The 21244-nt window shown below is 40.1% G+C and overlaps 1 protein-coding gene across 6 annotated transcripts in view; it reads left to right on the plus strand.

Moving 5' to 3' along the window:
• Positions 1 to 15885, plus strand: part of ZDHHC14 (zinc finger DHHC-type palmitoyltransferase 14) — a 119571-nt gene extending 103686 nt beyond the window's left edge. For 3 of the 6 annotated variants that reach the window (XM_053293902.1, XM_053293912.1, XM_053293945.1), the window contains 3 exons: positions 1828 to 1937; positions 2736 to 2838; positions 12534 to 15885. In XM_053293902.1, the coding sequence (XP_053149877.1) occupies positions 1828 to 1937; positions 2736 to 2838; positions 12534 to 12935 (615 nt within the window). In that variant the 3' untranslated portion in view covers positions 12936 to 15885. Of the gene's footprint in view, positions 1 to 1827; positions 1938 to 2735; positions 2839 to 6275; positions 6335 to 12533 lie in introns of all 6 variants that reach the window. The other 3 variants (XM_053293922.1, XM_053293930.1, XM_053293937.1) reach the window with 2 other exon arrangements.
• Positions 15886 to 21244: the final 5359 nt, after the last annotated feature.

The following is a 21244-nucleotide window of genomic DNA, read 5'->3' on the forward strand; positions in this document are numbered from 1 at the left end:
GCCGCTCTGGGAAGAGCATCTAGAGCATCTCCAAGAGAGATTCCTGCCTGAAACTGTGGAGAAGCCGCTGCCAGTCTGTGTAGACAATACTGAGCGAGATGGACCTATGGTCTGATTCAGTATATGGCAGCTTCCTATGTTCCCCTCCCCTTCTCGTCACCTCCTGTCTCTCTTGTCTCTATTTCTAGACCATGAGCCCTTCAAAACAGGGATCTGTCCTCCCATCTGTTGTAAAATGCCAAGGATGTGGATGGTGTTAAATAAATAATTCACTAGGGCTTTGCGTATCTCTGTTCTCCAAACATCATGATCCCTTTATCATTACTTTAAATTTGATCATTCCTTCGCTTCGTTTCATGAATCACCTGCTGTTACATTAACAATCTTCTGCATCAGTTTCCCACTGAATTCTGAAACATAAGGAAAGCCTTTTCTGTTCAGGCTAATAGGCAGTCTCACACAATGCTCTATCTCTGACCATGAGTTGTACTGGTTGCCATGATACAAGTAAATGTGCTTGCTGGAAACCTTCCTTGAATATGATTCAGGATGAGAAGGGAGCAAGGGACAAGAATAGGACAAGAATAGATAACTGGTGGTTCCATCCTGTTCCCATTTGGTCCCAGCATTGTCTTGATTGATAATCTGAACAATAGGCCTATGAAAAGATTCAGCTCCAAAGGATTGCCCTTGACCCTATAAAGAGATGACAGCTTTCATCGCTTTTCTCTGGGGAGGCTCTTTAAAGGAAAGTGGAGCTGCAGGAAGCCACCATGGTGTTTTGGAAGGTACATGGGGAGCACTGAAAAATGTAGTCCTTTTCAGCGCTTTCCATGGAGAAAGCACTTTGAAGGACTACATTTCCCAGTGCTCCCTGTGCACTATCCCAAACCTCCTCCCTGTGCACCATCCAAAACATCACTGGGGCTTCCTGCATCTCCACCTCCCTTTAAATCCCTATGTACAGGATTGCCTTGCACAGAGCTAAGCAGTAGGAGCAACCATTTCCACAAAGGGCCAGGGTGATGTGCATATGATTCAACTTCAACCCTTCAAAGACATATCTTTGTATAGGCCTATTAGGCAGTGTTACTTTTAAGAACTTGCATGGGAAATGGTAATGTCTGTGTTAACAGTTGCACACGAGGCACTCCTTTTGACCCAGACACTAGATTCAGCCCTCATTATTCTTGCACATTATGGTAGATAATGTTATTGTTAGACACCACCTCAAGCCTTGAAGAGGCTGGAAAACAACTGTTGGTAGTTCCATTCCCATGCGTTCTTGGTAGGCAGTGTTACTTAGGCCAATAGCAGTGCTTGAAGCACTACTTCTGAGGTAGCCAATGTCCCCCTTAGCAAAACAGGGGAGGATGCTACAGAGGTCTTTGTCTCTGGAATATCTTCTGTTTTGCACTCCTTCCAAGATTTTCAGGCTAGGGAACTGGATCCTCCCCAGCCAAGCTGTTCCAGGAGGAGAACATATCTTGGATTGGGGGTAACTTCCATACAGCTTGGACAAAGTGCATCCAGGGGCCGCCCTGCCAAAATTTCAGCAGAATTTCTCCAGTACAGTGTGCGGTGGGGGGGGGGTGAGATGCTGTGAATAAAGTGATGTATTTGGATGTAGGAGACTCATTCAAATTAAACATTTGCAATTTTTAATTAAAATTAAAACCGTAACGCTCATGAAGTGGTCTAAGGCATTATTTTTCAACCTAGTCTCCTTTGCAAGGTTCTTGGGAAAATAAATCAGAACTGCAGCACTTACACAGTGAAGTGTGTGTCAAAAAGGATATTTAATGCACTGTGTTCATTTCTTACTAGATTAAGGGATCTTGGTCAAATAAAAGAGGTAAAGAGAACTACAATCCATACAGTTACGGCAACATTTTCACTAATTGTTGTTCTGCACTCTGTGGGCCCATCTCTCCCAGGTAAGGTACAATTGTTCTGGGTCCCGTATCTTCCTTTTGTTTGTTTGTTTTAATTTTAGGGTCAGTGGGTGTGTAATTTGCTTGATCTCATTTATTTGTCATAGGAGCCAGGCATCATTTAAAATGGTCCTCTGGCCCATTATGTACAGTTGCTGCTAACCAGACAGTGCAGGACAACATAGATCTGTTGTGCACCTTCAATTCACCTACTGTAGTTTGCAGTACCAGACCTTTCGGGGAGGGTAGTAGTTTATGTGGTCCACAATGATTTATTTGTTCTTCTCACTTTAAAGTTTACATTTAAAAATGGTTAGCTCTGTCAAAAGCTTGATATCCGAAATGTTTTGTTTGTCAATTTGAAAGGATATATATTTGTACATCTTATTTTGAACTGGGCAGGACTTAAGAGTATGAGCTGCAATCTTAAAGTTTGGAGCTTCGCTTAACATAAGGAAACAGGAGAACTGCTTTTCAGTATATGACATGGATGTGCAGCAGAAAGAAAAGGGCGGGGGAAGTGGATGTGTGCCCTTGCTCACACTTGAACAAATGTTAGAATGCTTATTCTATGAAAACCGTGGATAAAACTTGTTTTGAAATCAGAACTTAGAGCTTTCAATTTTTCCTTTAAGATATGGTATATATCGTTAATCTTTCCTTTTATATTATTCCTTTAATATAACATATATGGGTGAAGATGTCAGCTATTTTCATAAGTGCAATATGGTTTGATATTGTTCCTTTTTTTCCCCCTTGACTGTCGCATCAAACTGTAACAAAACTTTTGTTATTCTGTAGTTTAATTGACCGAAGAGGATTTATACAGCCAGATACTCCACAGCCAGCAGCACCCTCAAATGGCATTACAATGTATGGGGCCACACAGTCTCAGAGTAATATGGTAGGAACCATCCCATAATGTTGATCAAGAACCCTGTGAATGTTTCCCTTCTCCACTTTCTTGTGAACTAATCAAGTCACTAAACTAACTGGATGCTACTGGTGCTCCCTGACAGGAGAGGTCTTCCATTTTTCATACTGTAGTAAACTACTGTATGACACAAATGGCTAGTTTTTAAACTAATGGACAATAGGAAAAAGTACTAGTTCTGTCTGTATATTGTTGGATGTTAAATATAGTGAGAAACTGCCATGTGGTGTTGAAGCATTGCCTATCTTTACCAGGCTGTTCCATGGTCAACAGTGGACCTTGGATCTTCAACAGCAGCATATTTATTGCATTACAAAATTGTTTTCCCCACACACAATTGACTATGCTGTACAAATCCTTGCTGCCTGAAACATTTCTGAAAAAAGCCTCATCACACCAACCTGAGCAGATATTTATAGGAGAAACTCTTGAATTTCTTGTGAACATAGAGTAGCCATTGTATTTGACTGTTGTGAACGTATGCATATAATGCCTGACGTCTTCACTATCCAGGCAGAAGCACTGAGTGAGGAGTGCCTTCACCCTCAGGGACATTTTTTCATGTGTTAGAGAAAGCTTCTGGGGGAAGGAGAGATCAGCAAAAATTGTCCATCCAACTCCCACCCCCCACCCCCTGCACAGTGAGACTCTGGATTACTAAATGCTGCAGAGACTATTTGCATGCAGCACCTCCGTATGGTTAGTGAGGATGTCAGCCAGTATTTTAAATGTTGGTGCCAGTGACTGTCCCATTGTGGGAACAGTTTTGTTTTTTTGTTTTTTCCCCTGTGCCAAGGAACAGATAACACTGTAGGGAAACTTTTTTTAATTGAAAACCATCATTGAGCACCCCACTGAGCTCTTATTCTAGTGCCAAAGATTCTATATATTCTTGGCTTCTTCCCAGTCTGAGGGAGGGTGATAAATGGCAAACCCAGACATTTCTTTTTCTTTAACTGAAGAAAAAGCATACTTTTCATCACTCTATGGTTTTAAGGATAATTATTTTAGAAATTAGATAAGTTGTTTAATGTACTTGTTAGAGTATGAGCTGGTTTGTTTTTCATCTTAGTTTCTAACACTTTAAAGATCAGACACATCTAACTGATTGCCAGTATCAATAATATGTTTTTATAGCATTTTTCATGAACAGTCTTTCAGCTACTTTTGACCATGTTAGTTTTCAGAGCAGCTCCAGAAGATTTTCTTAAATTGTGGATGCCTGAATTATTTGCATGCCTTATGTTGCCATCAACAGTTTTTGAAAGTGGACCCTCTGTTCTTGGTCAACTGGTCACACTGCAGCCATAGGAGAACTTTACCATTTTGTAGACAGAGATGATGTGTAGTCTTTTTATAAGCATATTCCTAAGAGATTACCAATAAATCTGTACATCTAAACTTTGACTTCAGGTGTCAAATTATTTTTTGTTCTCTGTTTTATGACGTTTTCATTCTGCTGTAATTTTACACTGGGGTTTTGTTGAGTGATTAGAAGGAAAACCACAATCCCCTTAATCCCAGCTAATTATTAGTCATGGTTATTAGCCATTCAGGCCAGCTCTCACGCTCTCTCCAGTTCCCTTCCCTGTGTGTGAACTGGAATCCCAAGGTCAGTGCTTATAGGAAAGAAGCTCCCCATTTTATTTGCTTCTTAAATTTTTATTAGATTTTACAATAACATTTACATTCTATTACATTCATTTCCTAACTCCACACATAAATGCATATTGACTTCCAGCTCACCTATCTGCACGGTTCACAATAACTATACATATAAGCCATTGCTATAATGGTTCAAAATATACAAACTGCATTCGATACTGCTCGATTCTACCCAACTTGACCTGCTGCTATTACTATATTTCAAACCCTGCTGAAAAGTCCATATTGGGAAAATAATTATTTAAATAAAGCAAAAAAGGTTCCCAGTCTTCTTTAAAGCATTTGAAATTATCATCTCTTATAAGTGTTGTAAGCTTTGTCATCTCTGCATATGCCAAAATTTTTATCAGCCGGTCTTCTTTCAATGGCATTTTAGTGTCTTTCCACTTTTGCGCATAAACTATCCTGGCCGCTGTGGTTGCGTACATAAAAAATGTTAAATTTCTTCTAGGAAGCTCTCCTTCTGTTATTCCCAGCAGGAAGGACTCTGGCCTCTTGAAAAATGTCATTTTAAAAATTTTCTTCATTTCATTATATATCATATCCCAAAAGGCCTTTTCCCTCCTGCATGACCACCACATATGAAGGAGAGTTCCTTCACATTCTCCACATTTCCAACATTTGTTTGAAACATTTTTATACATCAACACTAGTTTTTTCGGTGTCAAATACCACCTATACATCATCTTATAATACTTTTCTTTTAAGGTATAACATGCAGTAAATTTTTAATCCATTTCCCATAGTTTTTCCCAAGCAGCCATATCTATATTATGATCTACATTTTTAGCCCATTTTATCATTTTCACCAGCTGCAACCAGACAACATGTTAAGCATAAGTTTAAAGGTTATGTTTAATTATATTGCAAATCAATATAATCGTTATAACCCATAGTAGGCATGGTTGTTCAGGAAATATATTAATTTTTAAATGGGAAGCTTGATTTATCTTGGATTTTAAATCTGTTGTTTTTTGGTGATTTAAATTATCTGAGTGTGTGATTGAAATTGCCTTGATTTAACTCAATTCAGTCTGATTAACACACTCATATTCGAACACTCATATTTGAACACTGTTGTTAATCTATTCTTTTGAATCTTCCTAAAACTAGATACAGATTTTCAGGCGTGATTTCATCAAATTTGAGTGCTTTTATAGGATGACTTCTTATTCTTATGGCTATGACTTTCAGTATTAGGTCTGATTTTTCCTCCCACAAACATCCAGGGTACTTAGCTCTACAAATGATTTTTGTCCCTCCAGATTGATTTGCTGTGCCTTTTTGCTGTCTATGTCTAAATCTGTTGTGATTCTATGAATTTGATGTGCCATTTGCCCTTCTCAGCAGCCTCCTGACTATAAGTAAAGATTTGCATATAATGAGTTCAAGTGACCCTCTACATGGCAGTGCTATATGATCCTCTTTCTCCCTATGAAATACTATTTTTACTGTAACCTTTTTGCAACAGATTTAACTATCCATGTAGCATCATTTCTAACTTGAACAACTTACTGCCACAGAGATTTTGTGAAATGTTGAATATATTACAGCCAAATCAAATCTTTGTTTTCCATCTGATCCATCTAATTCATTCTTGTTCTCTAACTTTATATTGCTGCCTAAAATATCAAACTCTCTTTAAAGTACTTTAGCCTTCATACACCCATTGTTTCATTTCTAAATGTTACAAAGTGTTTGGGTTTTTATGTTCTCTCTCAATATTTCCATTATTTTAATAGGGGGCTGATGTTAAATTAACCAAGTGATAATTGCCAGGATCACCTTTTCCTTTTTGAAGGTTGGTAGTATGTTTTGGTTCCCCCCCCCAGTACACTCCCAGCTCTCCATCACTTCTTAGTAGTTTTGTAAATCCATTAACAGATTCTCTTACACCACAGAAACATGCCATGATAGTCCACAGATACAGTACGTTTCCTAAACATGTCTTCTTTTCATTAGTAACCATTGTTGGAATCTGCAACTCACTTGCTCCAAATAATCCCATTTATCTCCATAGGAGGATTACTCTAGATTCAGTGTTGTGGATTGTGCCTTTTTTCTTCAATTACTTATCTCTTCATAACACTTCCACCCTATTCTAATTTTTGAAGAAAGTTTTAAGTAATAAAACGTTTCAGCCATTTTAGAAATTCCTATTCCTTTTTTCCTCATATCTATTTTGGTCTCCCCCTGCGTGAATCTATACTAGTTTTAATAGTCTTTAATACTGGCTACGCCACTACTTCATTCTTCCTTTCTGTGATGTTAATGTTTGCTTTATGTGCTTTAATATATCCTCATTTTCTGTTACAAATTTAGGGTATTTCTCCTGGTCAATTTGGGGTTGGTACAAACACAACGCAACCATCTTAAGTGTCGCAGCGAGGAAATGCTTGACTAACCGCTCTGAGCCATTTTGGAAGAGCGGTATAGAAATTGGATTGGTTAAATAAATAAATAAATAAATAATAACAAGCAGAAGGTTGCCAGTTTGAATCCCCACTGCTACCCTATCGGGCAGCAGCAATATAGGCAGATGCTGAAAGGCATCATCTTGTACTGCGCAGGGGGAGGCAACGGTAAACCCCTCCTGTACTCTACCAAAGACAACCACAGGGCTCTGTGGGCGCCAGAAGTCAAAATCGACTTGACAGCACACTTTACCTTACAAACACAACACTTGGATTGTTAACTATGGCTAGGGGACTGGCAGTAGGCTATGGAATTCTGCAGCCCTAAATCTCCCTAATTCTCTTCATCATGGTTGGCAGTTACACTGACACCAATTTAACTATAATTAACACTATCCAGAGTTAACCAGGATTTAAAGGAAGTTTAAAATCCTGGTTAAAGTGAACTCTGGTTACTGTTAACCATAGTTCTACTGATATCAACATAACCCTTGATTTGTGGTTCAGTCTAGCAAGAGGAGTTTGCAAACGAGAGGGCAGTTGCAGGATAGAGTGTGAAATTTAATGGTCTGTTAACTTTCCACCACTAAGTTAACCTTAATAGATCAGAGCAGTATATCTGTATCAGCCCTTAGTAGTTCACAATACAGCCATAACACTTGTTTCTCAGTTCATGTGCTAAGTTATACAGCTCTTGTGTTCATGGCTTTTTTGTTTTCTGTTAAGAAACTGAAGGCTCAAGGACTCTTATTTTTTTGAACCCTTTGCACAGCGGTCTGTATATTTTTCTGCATTATAAAGAAGATTTTTGCAGCAACACTGGACTGGTTTTGCTTCACATGCAGCAATTTGATGAACATTGTAGAGGTCTAGGTAAATCTCTGTCACGAGTTAGCTACTGTTTACTTTGATAGCAATTGATCAAATGAGTTTTCATTTTCTTTTTCATCTTTCTCAGTGGCATATCTCAGAAGATCACTGTCCAAGCTACTTTGTCTCTTCCTTTTTCATTTCTTCCCTAAACGTGTCATCTTCATTTTACAGCTCCTTGGTATTTTGAACAAATATGTTGAACTGGTACTCAGGTCCTCATCCTACCTATATTATACCCCAAACACAATATTGCAGCTATTGAAACCATCTGCTAACTTGTAATGATGCCACCTTGGTCATAAGTTTGATCACCTTGGGCAAACAAATTTGCTATTGGGTTAATGATTGATTATTTCTTTTTTTAAATAGTTAGATCATTTTTTTAAAAACCCTGTGCTGCTCAAGCCTAGTCAAAGAAACCTTAACGTTATAATGTGATTGCTCTTAGACATTGTAAATGATTCTACTCGATGTTTTATTTCCATAAATAGACATTTCAATATGTAAGTATGAATTCAAAAGCTCTAATAATTTGTGTAATTTCTAGGAGAGATAAAATCATATCTTAACATTCTAATATATTTTATATCAGTTATATAATAAATAAAGCATAGAACTAGAAGCGTGTGTCTAACATCATTTAATATTTAATTCTATTGCTGCAAGGATGTAGTAATGAAATGGTGATGTACCTAGACTTAATACCTGTACTGTATATGCAAATAGACAATGGATTGAATCCAAAATTGTGCACTACTCATGCAAGGGTCCTGCTGCCCACCCCCCGAAGCCCCTGAAAAGTGTCTCCCAAAAGTTGGCGAACCCCAGGGATGCCATGGGATGTAGTGCAGTGCAGTGTAGTATAGGGGAAAGAGGGAATCACTAAAAGCAAAATAGAGGCACTTCTTGTGAGCTCTGCTCCACTCACACAAGTTTGGATACACCACAATATTTCAATAAGGTTAGGGTTAGGGTTTGAAATTAATTGAAATTGTGTTGCCAGAATCCTTTAGAGATGACATTTCTTTGGCTCAATATATGAAGTTCCATTCTAAGGAGGAAGAGGTATTTTAATAAATTGAGAAAATAAAGGCAAATTAATATAATATGAAAGTTTAGATAGATTTGGGTATCTGCCAGTGGTCTGATGACATACCATAATATGTTTAAAAACTTGGTTTATTGAATATAGGTGTCAGTAGTGGCCATTGAAGTGGTGTGGTAGGTACAGCTACCACTGCTGAGCAGTGATTGAAGGAGGAAGTTCTCATGCTCTTGCCAGCAACAGTTACATGGGGTTGGAAGTAAAGGGTGGCTGCACTATGCTGTTGACTGAACGGCCGTAACTGCCCTGCATCTCCATCTGTCACTGTGTCACTCCTGCTGGTGAGTTCCTCTCTGTGGACAGCTATCTGCTGCACCACATTATGAGACATTGCTGAAATGGGGGGTACAGCCGAGAAAGGGGGAAAGGAAAAAATTAGTCTGGCTTACTCCCATTTAGTCTCTTCCTTCATCATTATTCTGCATCCCACCCACCCCATCAGTCTTCTCTCTAATTTTTTTCATCTGTGTGAGGAATGAGTTTTGTTCTGGGTGGCAGCATCAAGGCATTGTGTGTGCACATGCATTCAGGGTGAGACCTTCCTGATTCAACCTGAGCGGGATCTAAAATTAACTGAGTGGACATCAAAAATCGCATGAGTGAACACTGCCTCTCATTATTTGTCATCTACAGCAAGATCTGCTGTTTATTTTTTACACCTGTTCAGAGTACTGCTGCTGTCACTCCCACTTTTCAGTTGGATCAAGTAAACATGAATTCCTTCTGAAATTTGTATTATTTTTGAGAATCCATCTATCATTTCTACCTTTTTGTTAATTTCAGTCTGTTGCTAGCATGATTTTTTTTTAAAGCAACCTAAAATTATCCAAATTTGCTAGCTTGTGGTTGTAGAAGTCAGTTGATTATTAATGTGATTAGGATGCTACATCCAACAGAACAAAAAATGCATGTCAGTGGTATGCTACAGACTTCTTCCTGTGCCACTGTGTAAAATCAAAAGTCTGAGCCCACACTGAAGCACCACCTCACACCAGTGTTAACCCAGTTTCCTGACCATTGAGGGATTTGTTACAGTCTTGGCTGCGGAAAAGAACAGTGCTGCCGGTCAAAATCGAATGCCACGCCAGTTTCTTACAAGCTGAATGTGCCTCAGATGCATTTCAGTGCTCACCTATAGGAACTACACTGCGGTTCGGACCAAGTCACTGAACCTGACTGAGTTCTGCTCATGAAATGAGTTTTTTTCATCCAGAACAGGATGGCATGTGGTGCAGGGACCTGCTTCAGGAGAGGGAGGACTGGCAAAAAAACAACAACAACCCACCCTTGTACAAGAGCACTGTCGAATCCAAGCCAGTGTCCCTTCTACATAAGTGCTTAGGAGCAGCACTGTGTGGGATTGTCCCTTGCCATATTGTTCCTGTTCAAACAGGAATGTTCTTTGCCCCTGTATTTCTTCTGCTTCAGCAAAAGTGGAAACTCAAGAGCACTGATAAAGTCTATAATAAATATTCTTCTTGGAAGGAGTATATGTGGAGAATAGGCACAGAAAGGTAAAGTCAACTGCAAATGAAGCTGTTACACAAGCAACATGTAGAGGCTACCAATTTGTTCATACTGTGCTGGTTCATATATCACACAGAACTGTTAACAAGTTCCATCACATAACCATGTGATGTCTTCGAGCCTCGGGAGCGCACATTTCCTCTCCCATCCTCATGCAAATGTCCAATTCTGTTCTTGGTTAGAGTAAACCAAGATCAATTGTGACATCCAAACTGGCCAATCTCAGTGTATTCTAACCCATTTACTTCAAATAAGTTTAGATCTGTACCCAAGGCTTGAAGTAAGTTGCAGATCTTGACCACGTGCCCCATCCCCCACATACAACTATCGTTTCAGCCACACTGCAAACTTTGGATCTAAACTTTTAGCTGGTGTAGTGTAGTGGCCAAGAGTCTAATCTGAGAAGTCTCGTGTTCAAATTCACCCCAGCCATGAATCTGGGTGGCCTTTGGCAAGCTAACATCTCTGTCTCAGCCCCCCATTGGTAATGTGGGTAATAATATTAGCCTATCTATAGAATGTTTGTAAGGATTGCTGATATGATACCTATGAAGCACTTTGAACACTTAGGAGAAGCACTTTATAAATGCTGCTGTTTGTTGTGATGATGAATGCAACTTGTGGAGTCCTGTGTCTCATATTTTGGTTTACTGTAGTAATCTGATTTTGCATTTCAAATTTGCTAAAAAATCAGATCACATGAAAAAAAATCCAAAATAATGTCATAAGCACTTATAATACTGCTTCTGAGCATCATAAAACACACTGTTTCAAATAATAAATGCATTCTGAGACATAGACATTTAATACAGGTTCACACCAGTATACTTGAGTTCATTATGTTTTTGTATATTACCTTTGCCCTTGTAGTTTTATATAGCTGCACAGTATAATGACTGTATTATGTTCTCATTTTAAAAAATGCTAATAGTATTGATGCCCTTGTGTATAACAGTCTTTTCCCTAATGGATAAAAGGGGTGCACTCAATGATATTTAGCAAAATCTAGCAGAGTAACTTGTCTAGTGGCTAGTTATTTTGGTGCTTTCTTCAGAATGTAAATATTGTCCATGCACTTTGCCTCTGTGATGAAATCAGAAGCTTTGTGTCAGCTGTTTTCCTGAATCATAACTGAGGTCCACTGTTTATACACACACCACATATAGAGATACGCATTTGAAGTGTGTGCTTCCTGGGCAGCTCCTCCTTCAGAGACATGTTTTCAAAAACATGTTACCTGAAACCACCAGAAGCATGTATGTTGAATGTGTACCTGTGTGAATGGGGCAAATTAGCACACACAGAATACTGCAAACTCCAGTGTATCAAATGTATATACCAGTTGCCCTAGAGAAAGAGGAGCAGAATTAAAGTTTGTCAGATGCTGACTGACAGTCACGCTGACATTATGCAGTGATCCAAAGCAATACCTGACCGAGACTTAATACCACAAGACTTACATAGAAAAATAAAATATAAGTTGGGAAATGTTAGTATCCCACATGTTCCACAGTTTAATGTGGATGTTTCCCAGCTGTTCTTGCTACTTCAAGCTCCTAATAAAATCCTGGCAATCTTGCATGAGCGTGCAAATACTAACTAGCATGGCTGCATTTCAGGAGCAGTTGGGAATAATGTCAGTACTGCTCCTGAAGTGCAGCCATGTTTGTTTAAATATTTACAATGCTTATGCCAAGACTGTTGACACTTCATTATAAGCCCAGAGTAGCACAGGCTGTTGGGAACCACCCACTTTAACTGTGACACGTGGGCCAGCATTATTTACAGATTATTTCCCTGGAGGTAAATGAGGAGCTCTAGTTCTAATATACAGCAAATACTTGTCATAGTATATTATATATTGCTACTTTCCTGGAATGTACTAAGTTTTTGTGCATGCATGCTCTGCTTGCCTGCTTAACAAACAAGTATTACTAACAACTCTCTCTTTCTCCTCACACCCCACTCCTCTTCTGCTCACATCCTTCCATCTCTCTCCTTCTCCCTCTCCCTCCCTCTCTCTCTCTCTCTCTCTCTCTCATATACATTGTATATTATTTTGGCACCCTTCAATTCTTCAGTGTGATCAAGATCAGTGCATTCAGAGCACTAAATTCGTTTTGCAGGCTGCTGCCACGCCACTTCTCCAGAGCGAGCCCAGCCTAAGTAGTGAAGAGCTACCTTTACCAGGAAAGACCACTATTGGTGCTCCCTGTGCCACATTAACACTAGGGCAGCCAACTCCACCCTCTTCTATGCCAAATCTCGCTTCAGAAACAGGTTTGACAGACATGATACCATTACAAGAGGATCTTGAAGGTCATCAGTTTCTTACTCCTGATGAAGCTCCATCACCACCAGGGATGTTGCCAGTTGGGAATCCCATGATACACAGCCGTACCATGCATGTCCTCAGCCTAGCCAGCCAAGACTCGTTGCACGAAGACTCAGTACGTGGCCTTGTGAAACTCAGTTCAGTCTGAGCAACTTAGAATATGACAGTTACTATACCAACAACAAAGAACTTGCAACGCTGCTTTTGGACTCTGTGACACTTATATGTAGCTGAAACTTTGCTATGTAACCAAGTCTACTAAAAGAACAAATGGTTTTTGTGTAGTGGAGTTACAATACTGTTTAATAACTAAGATGTTGATGGTTTGGATTTGATGGTGACATTGATATCTAGATAACAGAAACCTACATTAACCCGCTTTGGTGACTAATGGAGTCCAGCAGCTTTGAATCCTGGTTCTACAAAGGTGATTATTATAGTACTTTTAAAAAAACAAACAAACCTGGTTATAAGTATAATATTCCATGTTTTATGAAGCTCGTATAATACTGCCTTTGTAGCCAGAGGAGCTATCCTTCTCATGTTACTGTGCTCTAATGTTTGAAACAGATTACAATTAAAAAAGGACTGCAGTTGTGGATTTGCATGCCACGCTACAGTGTATGTTACAGTAGTGTTGGTATTGAAAGAAATTGCTGCTTTATTATTTGTGAATTCCAAAATGCTGTTTCATGTAAAAGACTTTTTCTCAGCTTAGTCAAGGTTATTATAAATAAATGATTTGGTGGTACTTCAGTTGTGGAGGGCTACCAATTTTTGCATATCATTTGACTTTTGAGTGTCTAAAACAAGGTGTTGTGTGGTTTCATACCATAGCTTTCTCTCCACCCCAACATCAAATGTGACCACATTAGTTGTGGACATCCAATAAAAAGGCATCCTCTATCACTGGATTGGTGTATAGTGTTATGCTTACAGAGCTGATCACAAAACAGCCACAGGTGGATAATATGGATTACATTTTTTCCCCTTTAAACTGATGCAATTTTAGAAACCCAGAGGATTAGCAAAAATCCAATTATGAATTGTTTTGTTTTAGTATTGTATGCGATTTTATAAATAAGCTGTTTAATTTTAAGACACCATGTCCACAGCTAACCTGAGTATTGAAATAAATTAAAATTTAATATCTCCTTTGGGGCCCATACCAATGGTATCCAGGGGAATCTCTTTAAATGATGTCAAGGTTCTAAGCCTTGGTGAAGGAAGAGATAAGACACTGGAATATAACTAAGCTAAAGGCAATCAATGATAGCTGTCATGGGTACTCTCAACTATATATTCTGTTATTTAAAATTGATATGTATGATACAGAATTGTTTGATGCTTGGGTTCTGGAAAATTTTGAGGTTAAGAAAAAATAGTTACAGTGTAGTGGGGCGGGGGGCAGTTTGGAAATTCCCTCAGGGATAGCCCAAGATAACATACAATGAGAATTCAAATGCTATATACCATTGCATCTTGCCGTGTTTTTAAGATGCTAGGACCTGCAATAATCTCTTCTCAGGACAAAATTTAGTGCAAAGTATTTTTTAAAAAATTAAACCATCACTGCAGGCAACTACTTTTGAAAAAACTTAGATCATGAAAGCATGAATTTGTTGCATCACTGAGATGCAGAAAAATATAATTAAAAGGAAAATAAAAGCACAATGATTTAATTGGAATAAGGCCATCTCTATTACAGAAATACCAGATTACATACTGGTAAGAACCCTAACACTGTGTACAATTTTATAAAAGATATTATTTTTCTCTGAACAGTGATACAGACTTTCACCTTGTTGCATGTATAGAAAATATCTAGAGAAATTTTTGATATCCACAGGTTCCTCATTTTTTTCCAATTTTGCAGAAAGCTATGCATGATCTGCAGTTATCTGGTTGTGAGCCATTACAATGTTTACAAGTTTTCATGTAAAAAGGATATTGCCTCTCTTCCTATCTGACCCCATGGGGTTTCTTAAAAATCCTGCACACATTCTTTCATTTAGCACATGTCTATTCCAAAGAAAAAAACAATTTTGAGATGCATTCTCTTGGCTTAATGTTTGATTACTGTACTGACAGAACTTATACAGCTGTAAGCACCAATATGTCGGCAGTAAACATAGATTTACAGAGACATATTCCATGGAGGCGGATGGGATTGAATTCCTTTGAAAACTCCAGCCATACACTTCACTGTCTCCCAAGAACAGTTAAACACCTCAGAGGCAACAATCCCAAATCAGATTTTAATTTTGTGAATTAATAATGTTATGAAGTGTGCGGAAGGATGTGATTAAAATTACACAGTACATTCCGGAAAATTGGTGGACTTTGATATCTTGCTCTTATTCCTTTCTGTCTCTGTCATCCCTTTCTGGTGCGGGGAAGAAAGATAGAGTGAAAGTACATACCTTTTGGGGGGCTCATTGCAGTAAAATAATCATTCCTGACAATTGAAGGGAAAGTTCTGTCAACCTAGTTGCCTATGTGGACAATATTACTTCATGGTTTACTTTGACAGTATTTGATTAGTTCGGTGGATCTGTTTAAATGAACATTATTTTACTAATTCTGCAGATGCCAGAACATGGAACTTGCATTCCCCATAGTGTAGAAAATCAACGATGATAAATATTTTATTCAGCCATTATGACTTCACAGCTGTGGAGCTTACACAAAGGAGTAGAACTGTTTAAAAATTCATCTTGCATTTTCACAGAAATACTTAGGCTTTTTTTAATAGCAGCATTTGGGTGCCCTTGCCATTAGGAAATATTCAACAGCATTGTGCGTGATGCAAGTCCATAATATGGTTCTGGTAGCATTTTTACTATGGGAAGGAGTGAGAATTCCATGCAGTTGTTTTTAGGCCCCCTCTTATGTAAAGCTTTAAAATGCTGCACTATCACATTAAAATACCTGGTTTGGTTTACTTAGAAAGAAAATGCTTAATAACATTTAAGTACTGTGAATACTTATTTTAGAACAAATTTATTATTTCCATTTACATTGATGTACAATTTTTTCCTGTTTATAATCTTTTTGACTTTGTCTTGAAGAATAAAAATACAGCATTTTTAAGCATTCTCTTCTGTTTTAAGATATTTCCTTTGCCATGATTTAAAGCTCTTCTCTTTCTCCTCACCATCCCCCCCTTGTTTATTTTAGTTACCATAATGTTTGAGCTCTCCTGTGCATGATGACATCTGCTGGAAAGTAATGGAATTAAGTGTGTGTTCCTTTAATTGCAATTTTCAGTTAATGGTATGCAGTGAGGCTGTTCATATGATGGAAAACTGGGTGGAACAAGTGTCCTACCCAGATTTGGGAGCTGGGCACGCTCCTAACTTTAAACCGTGTGTAAGCAAACTATTCGGTAGGAGGGGGGGGGTGATTGTGTGTGAGGCAGGAACTAGGTAGGACAACCTTTCCTCCTACCTTGGTAAAATGCTGGGTATGAAAGCTGGGTAGGATGGTGCTGTTCTACCCAGTTCCTGCCTCACACACCATCAGTCCCTCCTCCTCCTCCTCCTCGCTAGTAGTTTGTTCACACATGATTGAAAATTGGGCACGTGCCCAACTCCCAAACCTGGGTAGAGGACCCTTGTCCTACCTAGTTTTCAGTTGTGTGGATGGCCTTACTGTATAAGTAAGGCCATTAACTGAACTGTGTGAACTGCCTTGCTGTCTTTAGAAGCAGAATAGTTAAAGAATCCTGGTTTTCCCACCAGCAAAATGGTGTCACATTTAATGAGCTCTAGGTAAATTTCAACACACATCACCACTCAAGAATTTAAACAATTGCAACTTTTTCTGCCAGCTTCCCAACTTCAAGATTATATCATTTGTGATGTTGAGGACAAATGTCAGCTGTTGCAGGAGTGTAGCTATAATTGAGTGAAAGGTTTCAAAGAACCCGCGCCCCCCCAGCTTCACTCCTCCCTATTTTCTTCATTCTCTCTTTCATTCTGAGAGGCCTCCAGAGAGAGGGGTGAACACAAGCCCCCTCTTCCCTAGCTATGTCCCTGAGCTGCTGTTTAGAATGTAAAATCAAATTACTCTTATAAAAATCTTGAATGTACCATCTATCAAGAATCTATGTAAATATATAGCTGGAGCTGTGGATAATTCTGTACATGAATAGGTGTATTGTGTTAAAACCAAGATTGTGTGCAAAAATGAGCACCTTAGAAATCAGTATCTCCCTCAGTGGTGTAGCTATAATTGAATGGATGTGTTAAAAAAAAAACACCTGGGGGCCCCCAGCTCCATCCTTCCCTATTTTTTTCATTATCTCCCTCACTCCGAGGGGCCTCCAGGGAGAGGGGTGAACACGGGCCCCCTCTTCCCTAGCTATGCCCCTGATCTCCCTATGTACACAGAACCTGAAGTTAGAAGTACAAGTGCACATTTGTGTAATAAAAAAGTTTCAGGAGGGGAAATTGGAGCAGAGAAGGGAAGGGTGCACATGTGTGCATTTGTTTACTTAACCTAGTGTTCTTCGTTGCAAGGCTCGGGAGCCAGTGGACGCTCCCATGGACCCTGAGTGCAGCTTCCTCACTAATTGTTGATTAAGCCTGTGTGAAGCTTCAGCTAAAACTAAACACTCTGCTCAGCTCCCCTGGAACCATCCAGTACTGCACTCTCCGCAGCACTGCTGGGGCTCCTTTACGGAAAGACTCAGATATTAGCCCAGGGGCTAGAGGATGTGCCTCCTTGGGGTTCTGAGTCGCTTCCCTTCCCTGCTTGTTCCCCTGCCGTTTCCACTTGCCTCCCGGGATGGGTGCGCATGTCCCTTTTATAAACTCTCCTCAGCCTCCTGTTTGCCATAGCTCCCATCAAAGACAGTCACATCAACTATTAAGTGTCATATTCTAAAGTAAACATTATTTGGTCTCCCACCCTTCCCTCAAGTGGGGTCCTTTACTGAATTCAGATGGCAACAGTCCTGTTTATGCCTAGCTGGACGAGTCTGTGGTCAGTTCCCCAAGTTTCGTTGGCGCCTTCAATTCCAAGAAATGTTATTTAGAGATTGCTTGCAAAGAATTGTTATTAGGAATCAGCATATAAGGAATGTTATCAGGAGATATCTTATAAAAGCAATTCAGCAATTACTGTGTGAAAGTATGTATTCCAAATGCATGTATGTACTGATATCTAAAATATGGTTTTCTAAGACCTTCTAATTATGATTAACATTAGGGATGTGCACGAAGTTTCTTTGGCACCGGCAGGGGTAGTCCTTTGAGGGCGGGGGAGGGTGAACTCACCCCTCCTGCCGCATATCCCCCATCGGCACTCCGTTATTTTTTAAGTCATTGGCCGGAAGTGGCCAGAAGAAGCAAGTGCGCGTGTGCCTGTCTGCCATGCGGGCGTGTGCGCGCTTGCTTCTTCCGGCCACTTCCAGCCAAAGACGAAAACAGGGTGGCAGGGAGGAACGCTGTCGCCCCGAGGGGCTTAAAGGTAACGGAGTGCCGGCAGGGGATATGTGGCGGGAGGTGTGAGTGCACCCTCCTCCGCCCTTAAAGGACTACCCCCGCTGGTGCCAAAGCACTGAAACGGCCCCCGGAGCCAAAACGTTGCGGAGGCCTTCATAATGGCCTCCGAAACGTTTCGGGCACAAGCCTAATTAACATAGCAAGTTTCAAGCTAGTTCTATGACTGGCATCAGCATAGCACAATGCATAAACAACGCCAAGGTAGGACAGGGTAAATGTCCCTTCTCATCAGGCCTTGACTACAGCAAAACCAATTCCATTCAGTTATTATAGTTCAGCAAAATCAAAAGCTCACATCCTAGTTTCCTGGAGACCAGCAATTTTAGAAACAGGCCTGAGTTTTGCCTTTGGGGCCTGCAGAGCTGCTGGTGGTCCCAATCCCAGCGTGCCCACCACAAGAGATGGACTACATTTCCCAGCAGTCTGTGTGCACCTTCTTCCACAATGATGCTGGGGCATGACATAGCTCGGTTTCTCTTAAATGCCACCAGCCACCCCACTGGCTCGGAGGAAAGTACAGCACTCACAGAGTTCAGCATAATAGGACATAGTTTCTACACAGAACATTTTTTGCCAAAGTGGCCCCCACTTGAAAAATAATGAAGATCACTGGCTTAATCCTTTTCTCAACTGCCACTTCTTTACTCCCAATCGTCCCCCGCCCCCTGTAGAGTGCTGAGCATAATATTAACTATCCCAAACATTTCAGTTTTAAGATGAAAGTTGGTGCTTACAATTTTCATTTATACTCTAAAAAGAAGGTAAATGCATGTTAAAGTGGTCAGCTTAATTTCCACATCATGTAAGCATTAAAAACTTTGCATATACATATAATGCTTGCTTGACAAATCAGGTGTCATGGGCCCATACTTTCCTTTGGAGTTTCAGCTCAACATTGAGTTGGGAAGGCTTGAGTTCAGATGAATTTTTCAGTAGGTGCAGCTTCCCCAATCACTTGCTGAGATGCACCTGATTAATTTCACACTCGTTCATCCCTATAAGGTGCAGTACTTACCCTAAAACCCCACCTACTATAGTGAAAATCCAGGAAGAAATTCAACAGGTGCACCATCACTTACTACAGATGCACCTGCTTGATTTCTGCCTGATGCACTATTACATTATCTATAATCTCCCGTGAAGGGCACGAGATAATATGCTGTTAATAGCATGCAGTTTTATTATCGTGCAGTATTCTGCATTGCTCCGTATTTGTTCTTTGATCATAATAATAAACGGATTGATTGATAGCATGCAGTAGAATTGTCTTCTCGTGGCATGCAGCTGTGATTCTCAAATAATGACCTGGATTCTTGAGGCACTGTCAGGACTGGGAAGTTGCTTGCATCTCAGCCAAAATTGCACCAATTGCATGCACCTGAGCTAAATGTGACAGCATCAGCGAGAGGAATTGCAGAAAGTTTGATCAAGTCTTTAATGCCTTCTGAGCATTTGAGCGGAACTTCTCTCAAACCTGAGAGAGTATACATTAATAACAAATCTGCAAATTGAGATTCCATCTCCATAACTACAGTGGTCCCTCGACTTACGAAGATAATCCGTTCCGAACGCACGTTCGTAGGTCGGAATTTTCGTAAGTCGAAAAGCGCTTCCACGGAGGTCCGGAAACATTCGTAAGTTGAGGAAACCACATCTAAAAATTCGTAGGTCGAGGAAGCCGCATCTAAACCGGCAACGACTTCCGGTATTTTTTGTCGTTCGTATGTCGAAATCTTCGGATGTCGAGTACGTCGTAAGTCGAGGGACCACTGTATTTATTTTGCCAATAGAGCTGCAGAGCTCAGTGACACTGACTGACTTCCAGACGAAGTTAGTCCTGAATAGTCCCACTGAAATTAACTAGCAGGACATGTTAGTCATGACTAATGTTCCATTAATTTCAGTGTGACTACACGAGTAACTCAGTCTAGCTATCAGCCACTGGATATAGCACTGACCTCTTTTTATTATGTTCAGAAACAAAGCAAATCGAACTGGCATCTCCAACTGAAAGTAGAGGAACAGAAGGGGTGCACTGAGCAACAAAGGCTGCAGCAGCCAGTGACCACCAAGTAACTTGGGATAGAGAAGCATGATTTTGACTTCTTCTTTTTAACTATCCATCAGAATGGAGAAGGGAGAGAACAAATGATGGAGTGACAGGGGAATCTGCTGAATCTGTTGAATTTCTGCCTGGACATACACTATAGTAGGTGGTGTTTTGAGGAAGCATTGTGTCTTGTAGAGATGCATCTCTTAGATCACATCTCTTAGATCAACAGGGGTTTGGGTCTCGGTTTGTCAGGTACTATTTTGGCGCTGGCAGGCTGGTTGGCTGTAGTTTTAAATACCTTATTGGTTGTAATGTAACAGCCAATAATAACCTATCAGTATCCTATGTCTTAAGTATCATCACTGCATATTTCTGTTTCAGTGACTGAAGGGAAACTACATCACATGGTCACTCAAGCTTTGTTCTAAAGAAAACAGGAAATATTAGTCACTTTTGAATCCATTGAACCATGCACTAATAGTTTGCTCTTGCAAAACTAATTTTGGTTTGTGCATTTAGTTGAGCAGGGCACACAACACTAACTGCTCCACACAGTTAGCTTATTGTGGTTAGTCCACAAGCTTGGGTTGATACAGTGCTTCATAATGGGTTCTTGCACACGATTAGAAGGGGGCGGTTTGGGGCTGGGAAGCATTCTTACCCCATGGCAGAGCCTCTGATGGGCTCTGCAAGCCCAGTGCACAGATGAGTACCACAGTAGTGAGCTTGGAGCAGGGAAGTCAGAGAAGAGCCTTCCCAAAATGCACTGTGCTGCCAGGAGAAGGGAAATCATCACAGCTGCCCTCTGACTGGCCACAAGGGGAAGGAAAGAGGGCAAGCCCCATTCCAGTCATTTTGAGCAAACAATCATAGCTTGCCCTGCACAGAGCAGCA

Source organism: Hemicordylus capensis, chromosome 1 (assembly GCF_027244095.1).
Source record: "Hemicordylus capensis ecotype Gifberg chromosome 1, rHemCap1.1.pri, whole genome shotgun sequence".
Classification (NCBI taxonomy): Eukaryota; Metazoa; Chordata; class Lepidosauria; order Squamata; family Cordylidae; genus Hemicordylus; species Hemicordylus capensis.